At 38.7% G+C, this 14,366-nt stretch overlaps 1 protein-coding gene across 4 annotated transcripts in view; it reads right to left on the minus strand.

Moving 5' to 3' along the window:
- The window catches only part of ASCC1 (activating signal cointegrator 1 complex subunit 1), an 88,129-nt gene that overhangs the window by 49,721 nt on the left and 24,042 nt on the right, over window positions 1–14,366 (minus strand). For all 4 annotated transcript variants that reach the window (XM_042457461.1, XM_042457458.1, XM_042457462.1 and 1 more), the window contains one exon: window positions 3,039–3,175. In XM_042457461.1, coding sequence (XP_042313395.1) covers window positions 3,039–3,175 — 137 coding nt within the window. The remainder of the gene's footprint in view (window positions 1–3,038; window positions 3,176–14,366) is intronic.

The following is a 14,366-nucleotide window of genomic DNA, read 5'->3' on the forward strand; positions in this document are numbered from 1 at the left end:
TAAATAGAAATGTTTTAGTTTTACTGCTATTACAGTATTTTACATATTGTTTTATAATTACATAATCTTAATTGTTTTAGCTCTGTGTAAGCTGATTTGGGTGGAATTTGTTGGGAAAAAAATAAACAAACCAAATTCCCAAGTCATTCAAGTTTTTAGAAGATAGAGTAGGTATCCATCACTATTTACTTCTGCACTCTTTTTCTAATGCTTCCAGACTCTCACCAGCCTTTGTCTTACAAATGTTCAGTGAACATCTGTGGCCAGCTTCCTCTTCCTCTCTCCCTACAACAATATTCAAAGAGGTCCAATTTTAAATGGAATAATGAAAATGATATGTTTTGTACATTGACCCAGCAGCAAGAAGAGGTTCTTCAAACATGTTTGAAGCAAGAGAATGACCAGGGAAATGGTGGGACCACTGCTCAACAAGGAAGTTAAATGCTAACAAATCACAGCAAAAAGGCAGAACTACGCAGTACCCATTTTGCTTCAGTCTGACCCCCACCCCAGAAAGAGAGGTCTGTGTGCTTCCATACAGCAGCAGAGACCTAGGCAAGGAATTCGAAATGCAAATCAAGATTGATAAGAAGTTAGTCAGGAATCACTTAATTGACCAAAATGGGTTCAAATCTGCAGGCGGAATTGCATCCCAGAGTATTGAAAGACTAGTGTAACCACTTGCCATCATTTTTGAGAAATTTTGGAGAACACATGAGATGCCAGAGGACTGGAGACAAACAAACTTTTTCTCTCTCTTAAAAAAAGACAAAAAAAGAAGATTCAGGAAACAACAGACCAGTCAACTTGACTTGAGTACCAGGAAAAAATATTAGAACGATTATACACGAATCTGTTTGCAGGTATCTTGATGACAATCCAGTGATTAGTAGGAGCCAGTGTGAGTTTTATCAAGATCAAATCCTGCCAAACTGATATTATATCTTTTTTGATCAGGTCACTAGTTGAGTAGATGGTGGGAACACTGTGGATGCCATTTAACTAGATTTCAGGAAAGCATTTGATAAGGTCCTCCATAATATTTAGATTAACAAATTGATTAAGTATGGAATAGATGGAAACACCATTAGATGGGTTCATAATTAGTTGGAAAACCATGCTCAAAGAGTCATCATCAATGGCCACACTTCAAACTGGAAGGAGGCTTCAAGTTGAGTCCCTCAGGGTTCTCTCCTAGGGCCATTACTCAACAACATTTTTATCAATGACTTATCTGATGGGGTAGAAGAAATCCTTATTAAGTTTGCAAATTATACAAAACTTGGAGGGGAGGCTTATACATTGGAAGATAGGAAGAGTATTCTAAATTAACTAGAAAATCGGGCAGAAATTAATGAAATGAAATTCAGTTGAGACAAATACAAGATTCTAAATTTAGGACAAAAAAAAAGATACAAGAATGACATAGGGAATACACGGCTCAGTGGTACTACATTCAAAAGGGACCTTGGGATTATTGTTACTTATAAATTGAATTTGAACCATCAGTGACATGATGCAGCAAAAAGGCTGATATTTTATTAGCCTGCATTAATAGAAACATAATTTACAAGCTGAGGGAAGTACAGTGGGCCTATTGCATCGGCAGGCTAGCTATCCATGGACTGGAGTATTTGTGGTTCACCATGCCATATATTATTCACTGGTGGCATGTGCATGCAGGCACACTGACATGGATGTATGCACATTGTCACCCGCTGAATATGAGATGCAACCATCTACATTTTTTCCATGTGCAAGGGGTCCTGGAACCGAACCTCTGTGGATGGGAAAGTCCACTGTAACAGTCCTACTATATTCTGCATTTGTCAGGCCTCCTCTGGAGTACTGTCTTCAGTTCTGGGTACCTCATTTTAAGAAGGAGATAGACAAGCTAGAGAAAGTTCACAGAAGAGGAACAAGGATAATAAGAAGTATGGAAAACAAAACATATGAAGAAAGCTTGAAGGAGCTGGGTGTATTCAGCTTGGTGAAGAGAAGAATAGGGGTGCATGACTGCTCTCTTTAAAAACCTCAAAGGCTGTCACAGAGAAGAGGGGGCAAGTTTGTTCTCTGCTGCCCCAGAGAGTAAGACCAGATCTAACAGTTTTAAGTTACAAGAAGACAGGTTTTGATAAAACATTAGAAGGAACTTCTTCACCATAAAAGTGGTTCAGCAATGGTACCAATTACCTAAAGGAGTGGTATGGTCTCCTTCTCTGGGTCTCTTCAAAAGAGGCTGTATGGCTACCTACCAGGGCTGTTTTAGCTGGAGATCCTGTACTGAGCAGGAAGCTGGACTCAATGGCCCATGAAGCCACTTCCAACTCTATGTTTCTATACACTTCACAAAAAAAATTGCAAGCAAAGAGATGCTCTAAATTACTTGATATTGAGAACCAAATACAGTACATTAAGCCTGCCATGTTTTCTGTATACTTTATTCTTACTTGTAACAGTGTCTTGTTTGCTGCAAATTGGTACAGTTTGCTCCCCACTACAGAAATAATCCAGTTTGACATTGCTTTAATTGCCATGGCTGAATGCTACAGTGGTACCTCGGGATACGAAATACCCAGGTTACGAATTTTTCGGGATACGAAAAAATCCCATAGGGATTTATTGTTTCGGGTTACGAAAGTTTTTTCGGGTTACGAAAAAACTCCGGCGCTGTTTTAAATGGAGCCGCGGCAGAGCCGCGGCTTTTTCCCCATTAGCGCCTATGGCAATTCGGCTTACGAAGGTTTTTCGGGTTACGAAATTAGCCGCTGAACGAATTAATTTCGTAACCCGAGGCACCACTGTATGGAATTTCGAGAATTGTAGTTTTGTGAGACTACTCTGTCAGAGATCCCTAGTGCCACAATAAACTACAGTTCTCAGAATTCCATAACATTGAGCCATGCCAGTTAAAGTGGTGTCATTTCTGCAGTGCAGATGCAGTCCATACTAACTTAGTTCTAGTTTCTTAGTTTCTTTTGTTAGGTGTAGCTAGTTGACTTCATTCCATCTTATTATTACGCTGTTTTTTTACTCACTCAGTGAAGTCTTCTTTACATTTCTGTAGGAGTTCCTGAGCTTTTTTGATTTCCTGTTCATTCAAAAGCACCAATGTCCCAATAGTCAGATGGAGTTTTGCTGGATTCTGGAACAAACTACTGCTGACACCACTGTCCTGTAGAAAAGTTTAGAAACTCTTCAGATGACAAAGGCATACACTGGAAATTCTACAGAAAAAAATATAGGGTTACATACTGATATAAAAGCACACTGATAATAAAGAGAAAGTGTTTTTAAAAGTAACCTAACAAGAAATCCAGATACGAAATTGAAATTGTCCCATTTTAGTGACTGCTGCATTTGCTCTTATCTGCATAGTTCATCTCAAAAAGCAAAGAACACACAGGTAATTCAGCCACAGTGTTAAATGTCTGCACTTCAGAATAGTGAAAGATTATATAAAAGTCAAATTTGAAGGAGAATTGCAGCAGATCCTTTTCTATTCCTTTGTCACATATAATCAGGAATGGAAAGAGGATTGGCTATTATTATTTGTTTCCCTGCTAAGATGAAGGGTGGGAAATTTTGTGCAGTATTTTTGTGCCTTCCATATCCTTATGAAGAAGTGAGATCAACTTCATTTATGCAGTTAATGTAAATCCCACCTTTCAGTTGGTATACTCAAAGCAGATAAGAACAAAGCTGGATAGCTCCCTGGGGTTCCCCTCTTTCTTGTTTTCTTGTTCTTTAGATTCTGCCAACTGCTACTGAAATAAACCTGACAAAAAGACCTAAACTCCTCCTGTGTGAAAAAGCATTTTTTCTTAATGCGCTTTCCCTTAATCTGGGCCTAGCACCAGAAGCCATTCAATCCATAATAAACACCAGGCATATCAGAAGCTGAGGAGGAAGCAAGCAGCATGTTTGATATGTTCCAGCTGCTGGCAAAATTTCATTTTAATCTCTGTATTGCCCCTAGAAATGATGAGCACAAAATATGTTAGCACATTAAACAAGCTTTTAGGAAAAGGGGGATTAATCCATCTAATTCTATGGAGGAGGGCTGGTGCCAGGTAACACAAAAGTCATGTTATAATTATTATCAGGCAAAGCAACTAAGGTCTGTTACAGACTGCCCAAATAAAGCTGCTTCAGGTCTTATTTTGGCAGTCTGTAACAGGCCAGTATTTCTCCTCTGCAGCTTTCCAGGAGTAAAAAACAAACAAACATCTTGAGCATTCTGATATCTTTCCTCTCAGAAAAGAAATCTTACTCTCTTTGTAGAAGAGGCTAACTGGTTAGCATATCAAAGCCTCTCTAACAGTAAGGGAGGAACAGTAAGGGAGGTTAATGGTACTCTCCTTTAAATTATCAATGAATATCAGACTTCTTTCTACAAATTATTACAAGCTTTTTTGATCTCTAGGCATTTTAACAGCACAGTTCTATGCATCTTTATTATTGTGTCATTCAAACTCAAACTCAGTTCAAGGGGTCTTACTCCTCACTATATGGGTTTAGGATTGCAAACTTAATCATAATGCAGTTAACCCAGATGTCATGTCTGATCTGACCTGACCTTTTCCAATGTAAGGCCTGAAGCAAAGTCACAAGGGTTGGTTGCTCTAGTTTCACACATTTCAATACCCTGCTTAGAAGTCTGCCTGGTCTGGCAGAGGAAATGGCCCTTAAGTCCTTTGTTCAAACCACAGGTCATTGCTTTCTATATGACAACGAAATGAATGTCATTGAAATGAACTGAATTTTCCTTAAAAAACACACACATACTCAGCAATGGCTTTGAACCTTATTATACTTGAGTATCTTGTTAATAGCAGAAAAACAACACACACATACACACACGATTCAGCAGTATAGTGGGCCCTTGGTATCTGCTGAGGTTTGGTTCCAGGGTCCCGCTCCCAGTGGATAACAAAATCCATGGATGTGAAGTCGAAGGCTTTCATGGCTGGCATCTATGTTTTTTGTGGGATTTTCGGGCTATGTGGCCATGTTCCAGAAGATTTTCTTCCTGACGTTTCCATTGATGCTCAAATTTCATTATATACAGTGGCATAGTAAAATGATGCCTCTTATATAAAATGGAAAAAGCAACATTTGCTTTTTGGAAATGTATATATTTTAAAAATATTTTCAAGCTGTGGATGGTTGAATCCATGCATAAAGAATACATGGAAATGGAGGGAGTGCATTTGCAAGTAAAACAAATTTAGTACAAGGAGAAGAAAGTCAGAAAGACATCTGAATCTACTGCCAGAAAGTACATGCCCACTTTCTACATTTTCTCAATACAATACCCAAGCAACTAGGCCAGAAATCAGCAAGAGATTGTAGCCTTCCAGATGTTGCTGCATTTCAGATTTCATCTTCGCTCACAATTGTTTATATTGGATAGGGAGCCCAATATGTGAAGGTCCCCATGTTCTCCACCCTGACTAGAAAAGGCTATTATATTCTCGGGGATGTGGGGTTTTTTGGTCACCAGAGGACATGCCAGCATACCCAATGGAGAGGATGGGAACTGCAGTCAAACAATATGCAGAAGGTCACATGCTCCTACCTCTGCAGCAATCCCAGGCTGATTCTTATATATCTCCAACAAATTGCGTAGATGTAACCATACAGCAACCAACCAATCAATTTTATTATATTTTGATATAGCACCAAGGGTGTAAAAGGTTGAATGGTAGAGGCCATATGAGGAGGTCTTACTTTGGCCTATGCTCAGGATCACCTCAGTATGCATATGGGTCTGAATTGTTTTGTTGTTGTTGGTTCCTTCAGGTCGTTTCCAGCTTAAGGAAATCCTAAGGTGAACCTATCATGAGGTTTTCTTGACAACATTCATTTTATGAATACAGTGGTACCCCGGGTTACGAAAGTAATCCGTTCCGCGGAGCCCTTCGTAACCCGAAATCTTTCGCAAGCCGAAATTGCCATAGGCGCTAGCGCTGGAAGCCGTGATTCCGTGTGAAAAAGCGCCGAAAAGCACCAAATTTTTTTTTCGTAACCCGAAAAAAAAAAAAACGTAACCCGAAACAGTTTTTTCTAATGGATTTTTTTCGTAACCCGGAAATTTCGTAAGGCGGTGATTTCGTATCCCGGGGTACCACTGTACTTAAACTCCAGGAAAATTTAGATTGTCATCAAAAAGTAGAGTTATCTTATTATAGAATATATAGTGCCATGCACACCAAAGGTGCAATATAAAGAAAAGTAATAAGCCTCATATTGCTGATATTGGTACAAACCCATTTTGCCCAATATAACAGAAGAGCAATATAACTAGACATTACAATCTGGAAAATGGTTCCCTGAGTACATCTGATGAGCGACTGTAAGTCTGCATGTGTAGTAGAAGCAGAATGCATTGTATCCATTACTACAGTGAGGTATCTACAGCAGGTGTGGGCGAACTGTGCTCTGTATGCCACATGCATCCCCCAAGGGCCCCAGTGCAGTCCACATTACATCTACTCTCCCTTTAGGAAAGGAAAGGAAAGGAAAGGAAAGGAAAGGAAAGGAAAGGAAAAGCCCCACACAGAGCTATGGGGGTAATTTCACTTTATTCAGTCCCCCAAACTGTTTTAAGATTTAGGAAGTCCCTTTTTTAGTCTAAAAGTCCTCTCCGGGACTTAAAACCAATTAGGGGGTACTGGTGAAACTGCTTTTACCCTTGGACCCTAGATGTGAAGGCTTTTCTGAATTCCATTGGGGGTTGTTTTGTTTACAAGTATGGAGTTTATGGTTATGAGAGAGGTGTAGCCCTCCCAAGCCAGGTCCAATGGTGTGTGCATGCATTCTCTTGAGATGGGAAAGTTGTCCATGCTGATTTAAAGCATGGCGTAGGGTGGTTAATGGTGTTAATAGAGGGGGAGACCCTCTCAATGATGAAAGTCCCACAGTCAAAGACAGCTTACAACTTGAATGTAACATTTTATGCCTGAGAAATCTTGTAGCACCTGGTACCAGCTTCTTTCTTTCAGTTAGTCTCAAAGGGGCTACAAGATTCCTCTGCATACTAATTTTCCACACTATGTCTTTGAATTTTATGCCTAAAGTAGTCTGCCTGATAAAATTGCCCAGATATTAACCAAACCTAACAATTTAACTTTTTAATGTCTGATGTTGTTCAGTTATTAACTCTCAGTTGGCATTACTTGATTTTATTGGGGGAAATGTATACTGTAACCAAGAAGGTGTGTCAAGCACAAGTAAAAATATAGAATACAATATTTATATAGTATACTTTTTTCTATTTCCACTTAATAGATTTCTGGGAAAACTATTTAAGAAATCTGTAAGATGTATCTAATATACAAGCTTAATAAATGATCCTAAGCACGCCCAGGTGAGTAGAAGCAGACTGCATTCAAATCGATTTAATTTATTCCAAGTAAGTATGTTTAGGATTTGAGTAAATGGCTCTTCTGAGGTTCAGTTTAAGATTTCGATGTACTTGCCTTCTAGACATTGCCCTCTGCTGGACATAAAGTCATGGTTTAATTTTGTATTTATGTTATTCAATTCATAAATGTCTATCTGTGTCACATATAACAGGGAATATAAGAGAGGATTGAAGGTTTAGAATCAGATGAAGAGAATTAAGATTTAAGGAAATAAATTGTTGGTAAGGTTGTTGAGATTGTGTTTCCAAATGGACTAAATGCAATTGTTAATCTCAATTAGAGTAGGCCCATTGAATAAACAGAACTAGCGTAACATAAGCATTGACCCACCAAGTTCTCATTACTGCTGGAGCTGGGATAAATTGTTGGATTTTGACCAATATTTTCTTAATGTTTACAGTGTGGGACAATCTTTGAAACTGTTGATTAACTGAAAATGTCAGATATTAGTTTTTATAACTACCCTACTGCAATGTAAAGGTTGCTTTTAAAAGAGCTAGCAAGCCACAGCAGTAGCCTGTAAGGTTTATGGAGTGTTAAAATCAGCCAGTTAATCCCTGTGCCTATTGTCTACCATTGCTGTTCGGATCTATTTCTGTTGTTGTTTGAAATACCATTTTCACCCAGTTCACATCTGGTTGATTATTTAATAAATTAGGTCATCACAGACTCTCAACTGTTGTTACAAGAAAATTAAACAGCAAATAAAATTAGCACATTCATGTATCGGCATTTCTGTTTGTTAATTACATTTATTTTGACAAATTTCATTCTCAGTTTCTATGCAACAACATTAAATCTTTACAATACCATATGTAACTAATACATTTGGACAGTTTTTACAAAAACTAAACCGTTAACCATTTGACCTGGTAAAATCCTAACCATTTCTCATTTAGTTTCTTCTAAAGTTGGTTGTATGTATGAGACACAACAGAATGCACAATAATAAACATTATACCTTGCCAATATTCTGTAGATACATCAGTGTTCTGATGGAATTTTCTGAGAATATTGAGAGGGTATAATTTATATTCTCAGCATACATACTTCATTTATGACAGTTAGGTTTATGAACATGAGTAATTTTGCAAAGGTATGGTGATAAGACAAACTCACTCCATAGTCTTGATCTGGTGCAGTTCTAAACCATAGGTCCAAAACACACTGCAGAAATAATCCAGTTTGAAATGGCTTTAACTGCCCTGGCTCAATGTTAGGGAATTCTGGAAACTGTAGTTTTGTGAGACTTTTAGCCTCCTCTGTCAGAGAGCCCAGGTGCCACAATAAACAACAATTCACAGGATTCCCTAGCACTGGACCAGGGCAGTTAAAGCGGTCTCAAATTCGATTATTAATGCAGTGCATTTTGGACCTTAGTAGTTTATACTCATGTGAATGATTACACAGGCTTCTCTACTCTTTGTCCTCTGACTCTCTTGTCAGTTCACAGACGTTTGTGGGCAAGCTCTATCTTCTCCATGGACTCCTCTACCTCCTCTAAGCGTGAGCATGGGGGACCAAGAGTACATAGAGAGATTACACACTATGTATTACTGATCAGCAATCAGAGACAGTGGGGAACTGGTTCTTGATTTTGCTCTGTACTTGACTCCAAACTTTGTCCCAGGAATCAACGCCATCAGGAGCATGTTCATGCCTCACAATGTAATCCAATCCAGGGAGGGTGGCTGGGGAAGAATCTGACCACCCTGCCCATTTTAAACTAACCAGACATAATAAGAAATGATTAATTCCAATGAATTCAAAACAAAAAGCTGATGCTGTGAATGTCCTTGCAACCACACTGGAATGGGGGTATCAAGCTAGACTGAGGCTTGCTGTTGCTCATTCGGATAATGCAAGGGTGGGGATCATGTGGCCCTACAGAGGTTGTTGGACGTCCAACTCCCATCAGCCCAAGCAAGCATGGCAAATTGTGATGAATACTAGAAGTAGCAGTCCAACAACATCTACAGCAGGGGTGGGGAACCTATAGCTCTCCAGGTTCTGAGAACTACGATTCTCTTCATGCCTCACCACCAATCAAACTGAAGGACATTTTAGCCAGGCTCATGAGGGCTTAGTTGTAGCTCCTTCCCTTATAGTGATACTACAAGTAGTATCACCATAAGGGGAGGAGCTACAATCAATCCCTCATGACCCTGGATAAAACTTGCTTCAGCTTGGCTGGTTGTGAGGCATGATGAGAATGGTAGTTCTTGTAGGTTCCCACCCCTGATTTAGAGGGCCACATTGATTCCCTCTGGACATAACGCTAATCCATGGTTTACCAATGCAACAAACCAGGTTTCTAAATTGATTCAAGAGGTAATACTGCATGTTTTTTTTGGGAGGGGGGCGAGTTGGAAGGAAGATACTGAGTTTCATAACAAATGCTTGCATTTTATGTTTGCAATGGGATATATACTTATTTCTAGATTTATTATTTTTATCCTGGGGAATATTTTCCCAGAAATGTATTTTTGTCCATTTTATAGTTTACAGTAATACATAAAAATGATATAATAGATCTTTAAGAGGCATAAATTGTGGCTCTGTTCCAATGCTTGTTGTTAGTGTAACAGGAGAGTATGAAGTAGAGACCTTTTAAAACTGTTCCAATCTATTTCTAGCTGTTTGGCAAGATGTTTCCTTTACTTTTCACAAAAGTAAGAGAAACTTGTGAGGCTTTCAGAGCTTTCAGCAACCTTGAAGTTTTGAAATACTTGGCAAAATGTTCAAATAGACTGACCTTATCTGTTACCATGCCCATAAAAATTCTTACCATAAGGAAAAAAGAGAGAAAGCGGGGGGGGGGGGGGGCCCCTTTACAGTTGCGCATGATGAACATTCATTAAAAAAAAATTGAGTCCAGCCACAAATGATAATCGGCTGAGACAGCTCAATATAGAGCTTCTGCTAGGTTGACAATTTCTGGATGCACAGAAATTAGAGTCCCAATTTTGGTTGAAAGGAATCCTAATTTTGATCAAAGACTTTGACAATTCAAATGGAATCTGTTTTATTTGAGACAAGTGTGTATTTTCAGATCATCTCCATCAAGAAGCATCCTCATGTACCCCATTTCTGAATAGAATCAGGCTCCTGGCAACCTACAAAACAGTTGTTTCTAGTGGAAGCCCAATTCTGTTTGTGATCAGGGTGCACAGGGATTACTCTCTTCATGCACCCTCTATGGCATTGGCATGGGGGGAAAACACTGTGGATTTCCTATTCCTGTCCTATCCTCTGTGCCCACTAAGATTAGGAACACCCTGACCAAAGCACCAGATACCCAAGAAATAAAACAAGAAAATATGAATAATACTCTTCAGAACAAAGGCCCATCTAATCCAACATCTTATTTCCTACAATGGTTAGTCAGATGCCAAGAAGAAACCCGCAAGCAGGACATAAGGGCAATAGCACCATCCCTCACTTGTTCCATAGCAAACAGCATTCAGGGGCAGAATGTAGCATACAGCACACTGTGAAACGCAGCCATTGTGACAAGCAGCCCTCTCCTCCATGAAGTCAATAACGTCATGGTCCTTCATTGTTGTAGCACAACAGTCATATAACTCTGACCAAAGGAAAAACTACAGAAGACCAAATCTGTATTCTTTTAGAAGGCGAGTTAAAGCCTTTCTATTTCAAGCAGGCACTGAGTTTGATTTCCACGGATCCTATTTGACTAAAATGTATTCTTCCTGGTATTACTTATCTCGATATGATTTTGACGAATTTTGACTGTAATTGCTATTATGTGGATGTCAGGGCAACTAGCAACCTTAGTTTCCACCAAGAAAGAAAGGGAAGATGTGTATAAAAATTAAGGAAATGCAAGAATATTTTAACATTTTACTTTCCCACTCTGCAGGCAGGTTGCTTACCCTTGTAAAATGCTGTCTATTAATTTTTATTTTTGCACATTCTTGCTTCATCCTTTTCACAAAATAAAAAAAGAAGACTTATCTGCAGTATACACTGACATGAGACTGGAACAGTACAAAGGATGGACGAATGGTTGTCATGGTAACTATCCTAGAGAGAGGAAAAGATTCTGCAACCAATGCTCAACAACCAGTAGAAATGCTAATCTCAGCACCTGATATTATTCCTATACACATACACACACACATACACAGAGGCTATTAACTGCATTTGAATAGAGACATCATTAACTGACTGCTCTGTTTTGAAGCTGAAAACAGCAGCAGGAAGAAACGGGCACAGCTTCTATGACTGGCACATATTCAGGTTCCTCAAAGCCTCCTAAAAAGTCCCCCACTGCTTTGCCCGGCTCTCTATGTTTTCTTATTGTACTGCAAAGCATAGGTTTTCAAACATCTTTTTTTCATCACTCATGTGCTTTCTGACAGATCCTGCTGTGAGATAAAGTGGTTTTGGAGTGGCATTACTGACCATGAAATGACTGAGAGACGCATGCAGAAGCAATAGGATTCTTTAACTAACCAGCAGCTGTGTACCTTTGAACTTAGATACTACAAGTCTGAAGGGGGAAAAGTGAGGGGAAAATGAGGTACATGACAACCTTGGTTCTCACTTCCATGAAAATCAGTGCTTTGCAACCACTTAGGTTTTTAAAATTTTCAGGGTTATAAATCAAGACTGAATGACAAAAAAAGATACTTGGATCTCCTGACAGAATTCAAGAAATCCAATTAAGACTCTTTCAAATTACTGGAATAACGTATTCTGCAAATGTGAACATTGAATACATTTCTGAAGGCAAAGCTACGTCATTTCATACTTTAATATTCCCACAGTAGAACAGTATCAGTAATCTGCAGTTTACTTCAGCTTCTTTGTGCAGCAGATTCTGTTTAGCAGAAACACTCATTAGAAAGGAGGAGATACTAATCAAGATGCACTTTAGATGGAATAAGGGAAATAAGTCTACGACATACAGAGGATGTTAAATAAAATATGATAAATAAACAAAAATGGTTTCACAAGCTTGTTGTTGGTAACGACCATCAAGTCAACTTCAACTTATGAGGACCCTACAAATGAGAGCCTCCAAGTCACTCTACAGTCCAAAACACACTGGAGAAATAATCTAATTTGAGACTGCTTTAACTGCCCTGGCTCAGTGTTAGGGAATCCTGGGAATTGCAGTTTATTGTGGCGCCAGAGCTCTTTGACAGAGAAGGCTAAATGTCTCACTTTTTTTTTAATTTTAAAATTTGTAAAAAAAAAATACAATCCAATAAACATATTCCACAATACAGTACAAGGAATTAACGACTAAATTATTTGAACTAAATGCCCAGTTTTCTAGTTATCAAAAGCTTTGCTGAAATTCAGATAAATAATATCCAAAGCATTCCCACCATCTACTAAACTACAGTAATGATCTAATTTTTTAAAGAAAGATCTAAGATTAGTTTGGCAGCATTTGTTCTTAACAAAAGCATGCCGGCTCCTACTGATCATCACAGTGCTATCAAGATATTTGAAGACAGATGCCTATATAATCTGTTCTAATATTTTTCCTTTTGTACTGAGGTCAAGCTGACTGGTCTATTGTTTCCTGGACCTTTTGCTGCTGTTGTTGTTGCCTTTATTGAAGAGAGGGGCAATGCTTGTCCTTCTCCTTTCTTCTTGCACCTCATCTGTTCTCCAAGATTTCTCAAAAATGATGGCAAATGGTTCAAAGTACATCAACAAGTTCCTGCAGTCCTCTGGGATGCAATTCATCTGGCCCTGCAGATTTGAACTCATTTACGTTAGCTAGATGATGCCTGATCAACTCCTTATCAACCTTGGTTTGCATTCTGGATCCCTAGCCAATGTTTCAGCTGTTGCATGGAATCACACAGTTCTCTTTTGTGGAGAAAAATGAAGCAAAGTTACGTATTGACTAGTTCTGCCTTTGTGCTATGATCTGTTAGCATTTTACCATCCTTACTGAACAGTGGCACCACTGTCCCTTTCGTCACTCTCTTGTCTTGAATTTATCTGAAACTCCTCTTTTTGTTCTTGCTTCTCGCCAAGTCAGGCTCAGTTTATTTAGATAGCCTTCCTTATATTACTCCTGCAAGCATGGAGTTTACTCGTCCTTAGTGATTTGTCCTTCCTTTGATTCTTTACATACTCTTTTTTTCTTTTCACTTCCTCCTTGCGTTCTCTGTGCAGCCACATTGGCTTTTCAGGTGTTACCCATTTTTCATCTTCCATGAAATTGTGATTGTGCTTTTTGTAACTCCTTCAAAAACTCTCATTCTTGTTGGCTGTCTTTTTCCTTTTAGCCATGGGATGCCAACCAGTATTTTGCAGAACTTGTTGAATTCAGCTTTCTTGAAATCCAAGATCCATGACTGACTATATAGAACTTGTCTTTTAATTGTCTCACAATTGTGAATTCTAGCATTACATGGTCACTTCCCCATGAAGCACTAACTACTCTCATTCTAGTGACAAATTTCATCCCATTGGTTAGAATCATGCACAGGATTACTGCTCTCCACGTTCCTTTTTCTACCTTTTGAAACAGAAAATTATCTGTACGCACATCAGGAATTTGTTGATCAGCCTATATCAGCAGATATCAGGGTAACTTAATTCCCCCATAACTACTAATTCTTTCATCTTTCGGATTTCTGAGATTTATTTCTTAAAAAGATTTCTAAAAACAAAATCCACAGTCTCTTCTTGGTTTGGTGGCCTTATTAAACTCCTTCCATAATGTGTTTATTTCATTTATTTGTACCCAAATGCTCTCAACTGGTCTACTCTGATCATGCTCATGAATTTCTGTGTAACTGAATTTGTCTCTGACTTATAATGCTACTGCTTCTCTTTTTCTGCCACATCTATCTTTGCTGAATAGGTTGCAGCCTTCCAGTGAAATAGTATAGTCACAGGAATAAGCTCACAAGCTCTCTGTTATGGCTATAAAGTCATATT

This window comes from Sceloporus undulatus, chromosome 3 (assembly GCF_019175285.1).
Source record: "Sceloporus undulatus isolate JIND9_A2432 ecotype Alabama chromosome 3, SceUnd_v1.1, whole genome shotgun sequence".
NCBI classification, from domain to species: Eukaryota; Metazoa; Chordata; class Lepidosauria; order Squamata; family Phrynosomatidae; genus Sceloporus; species Sceloporus undulatus.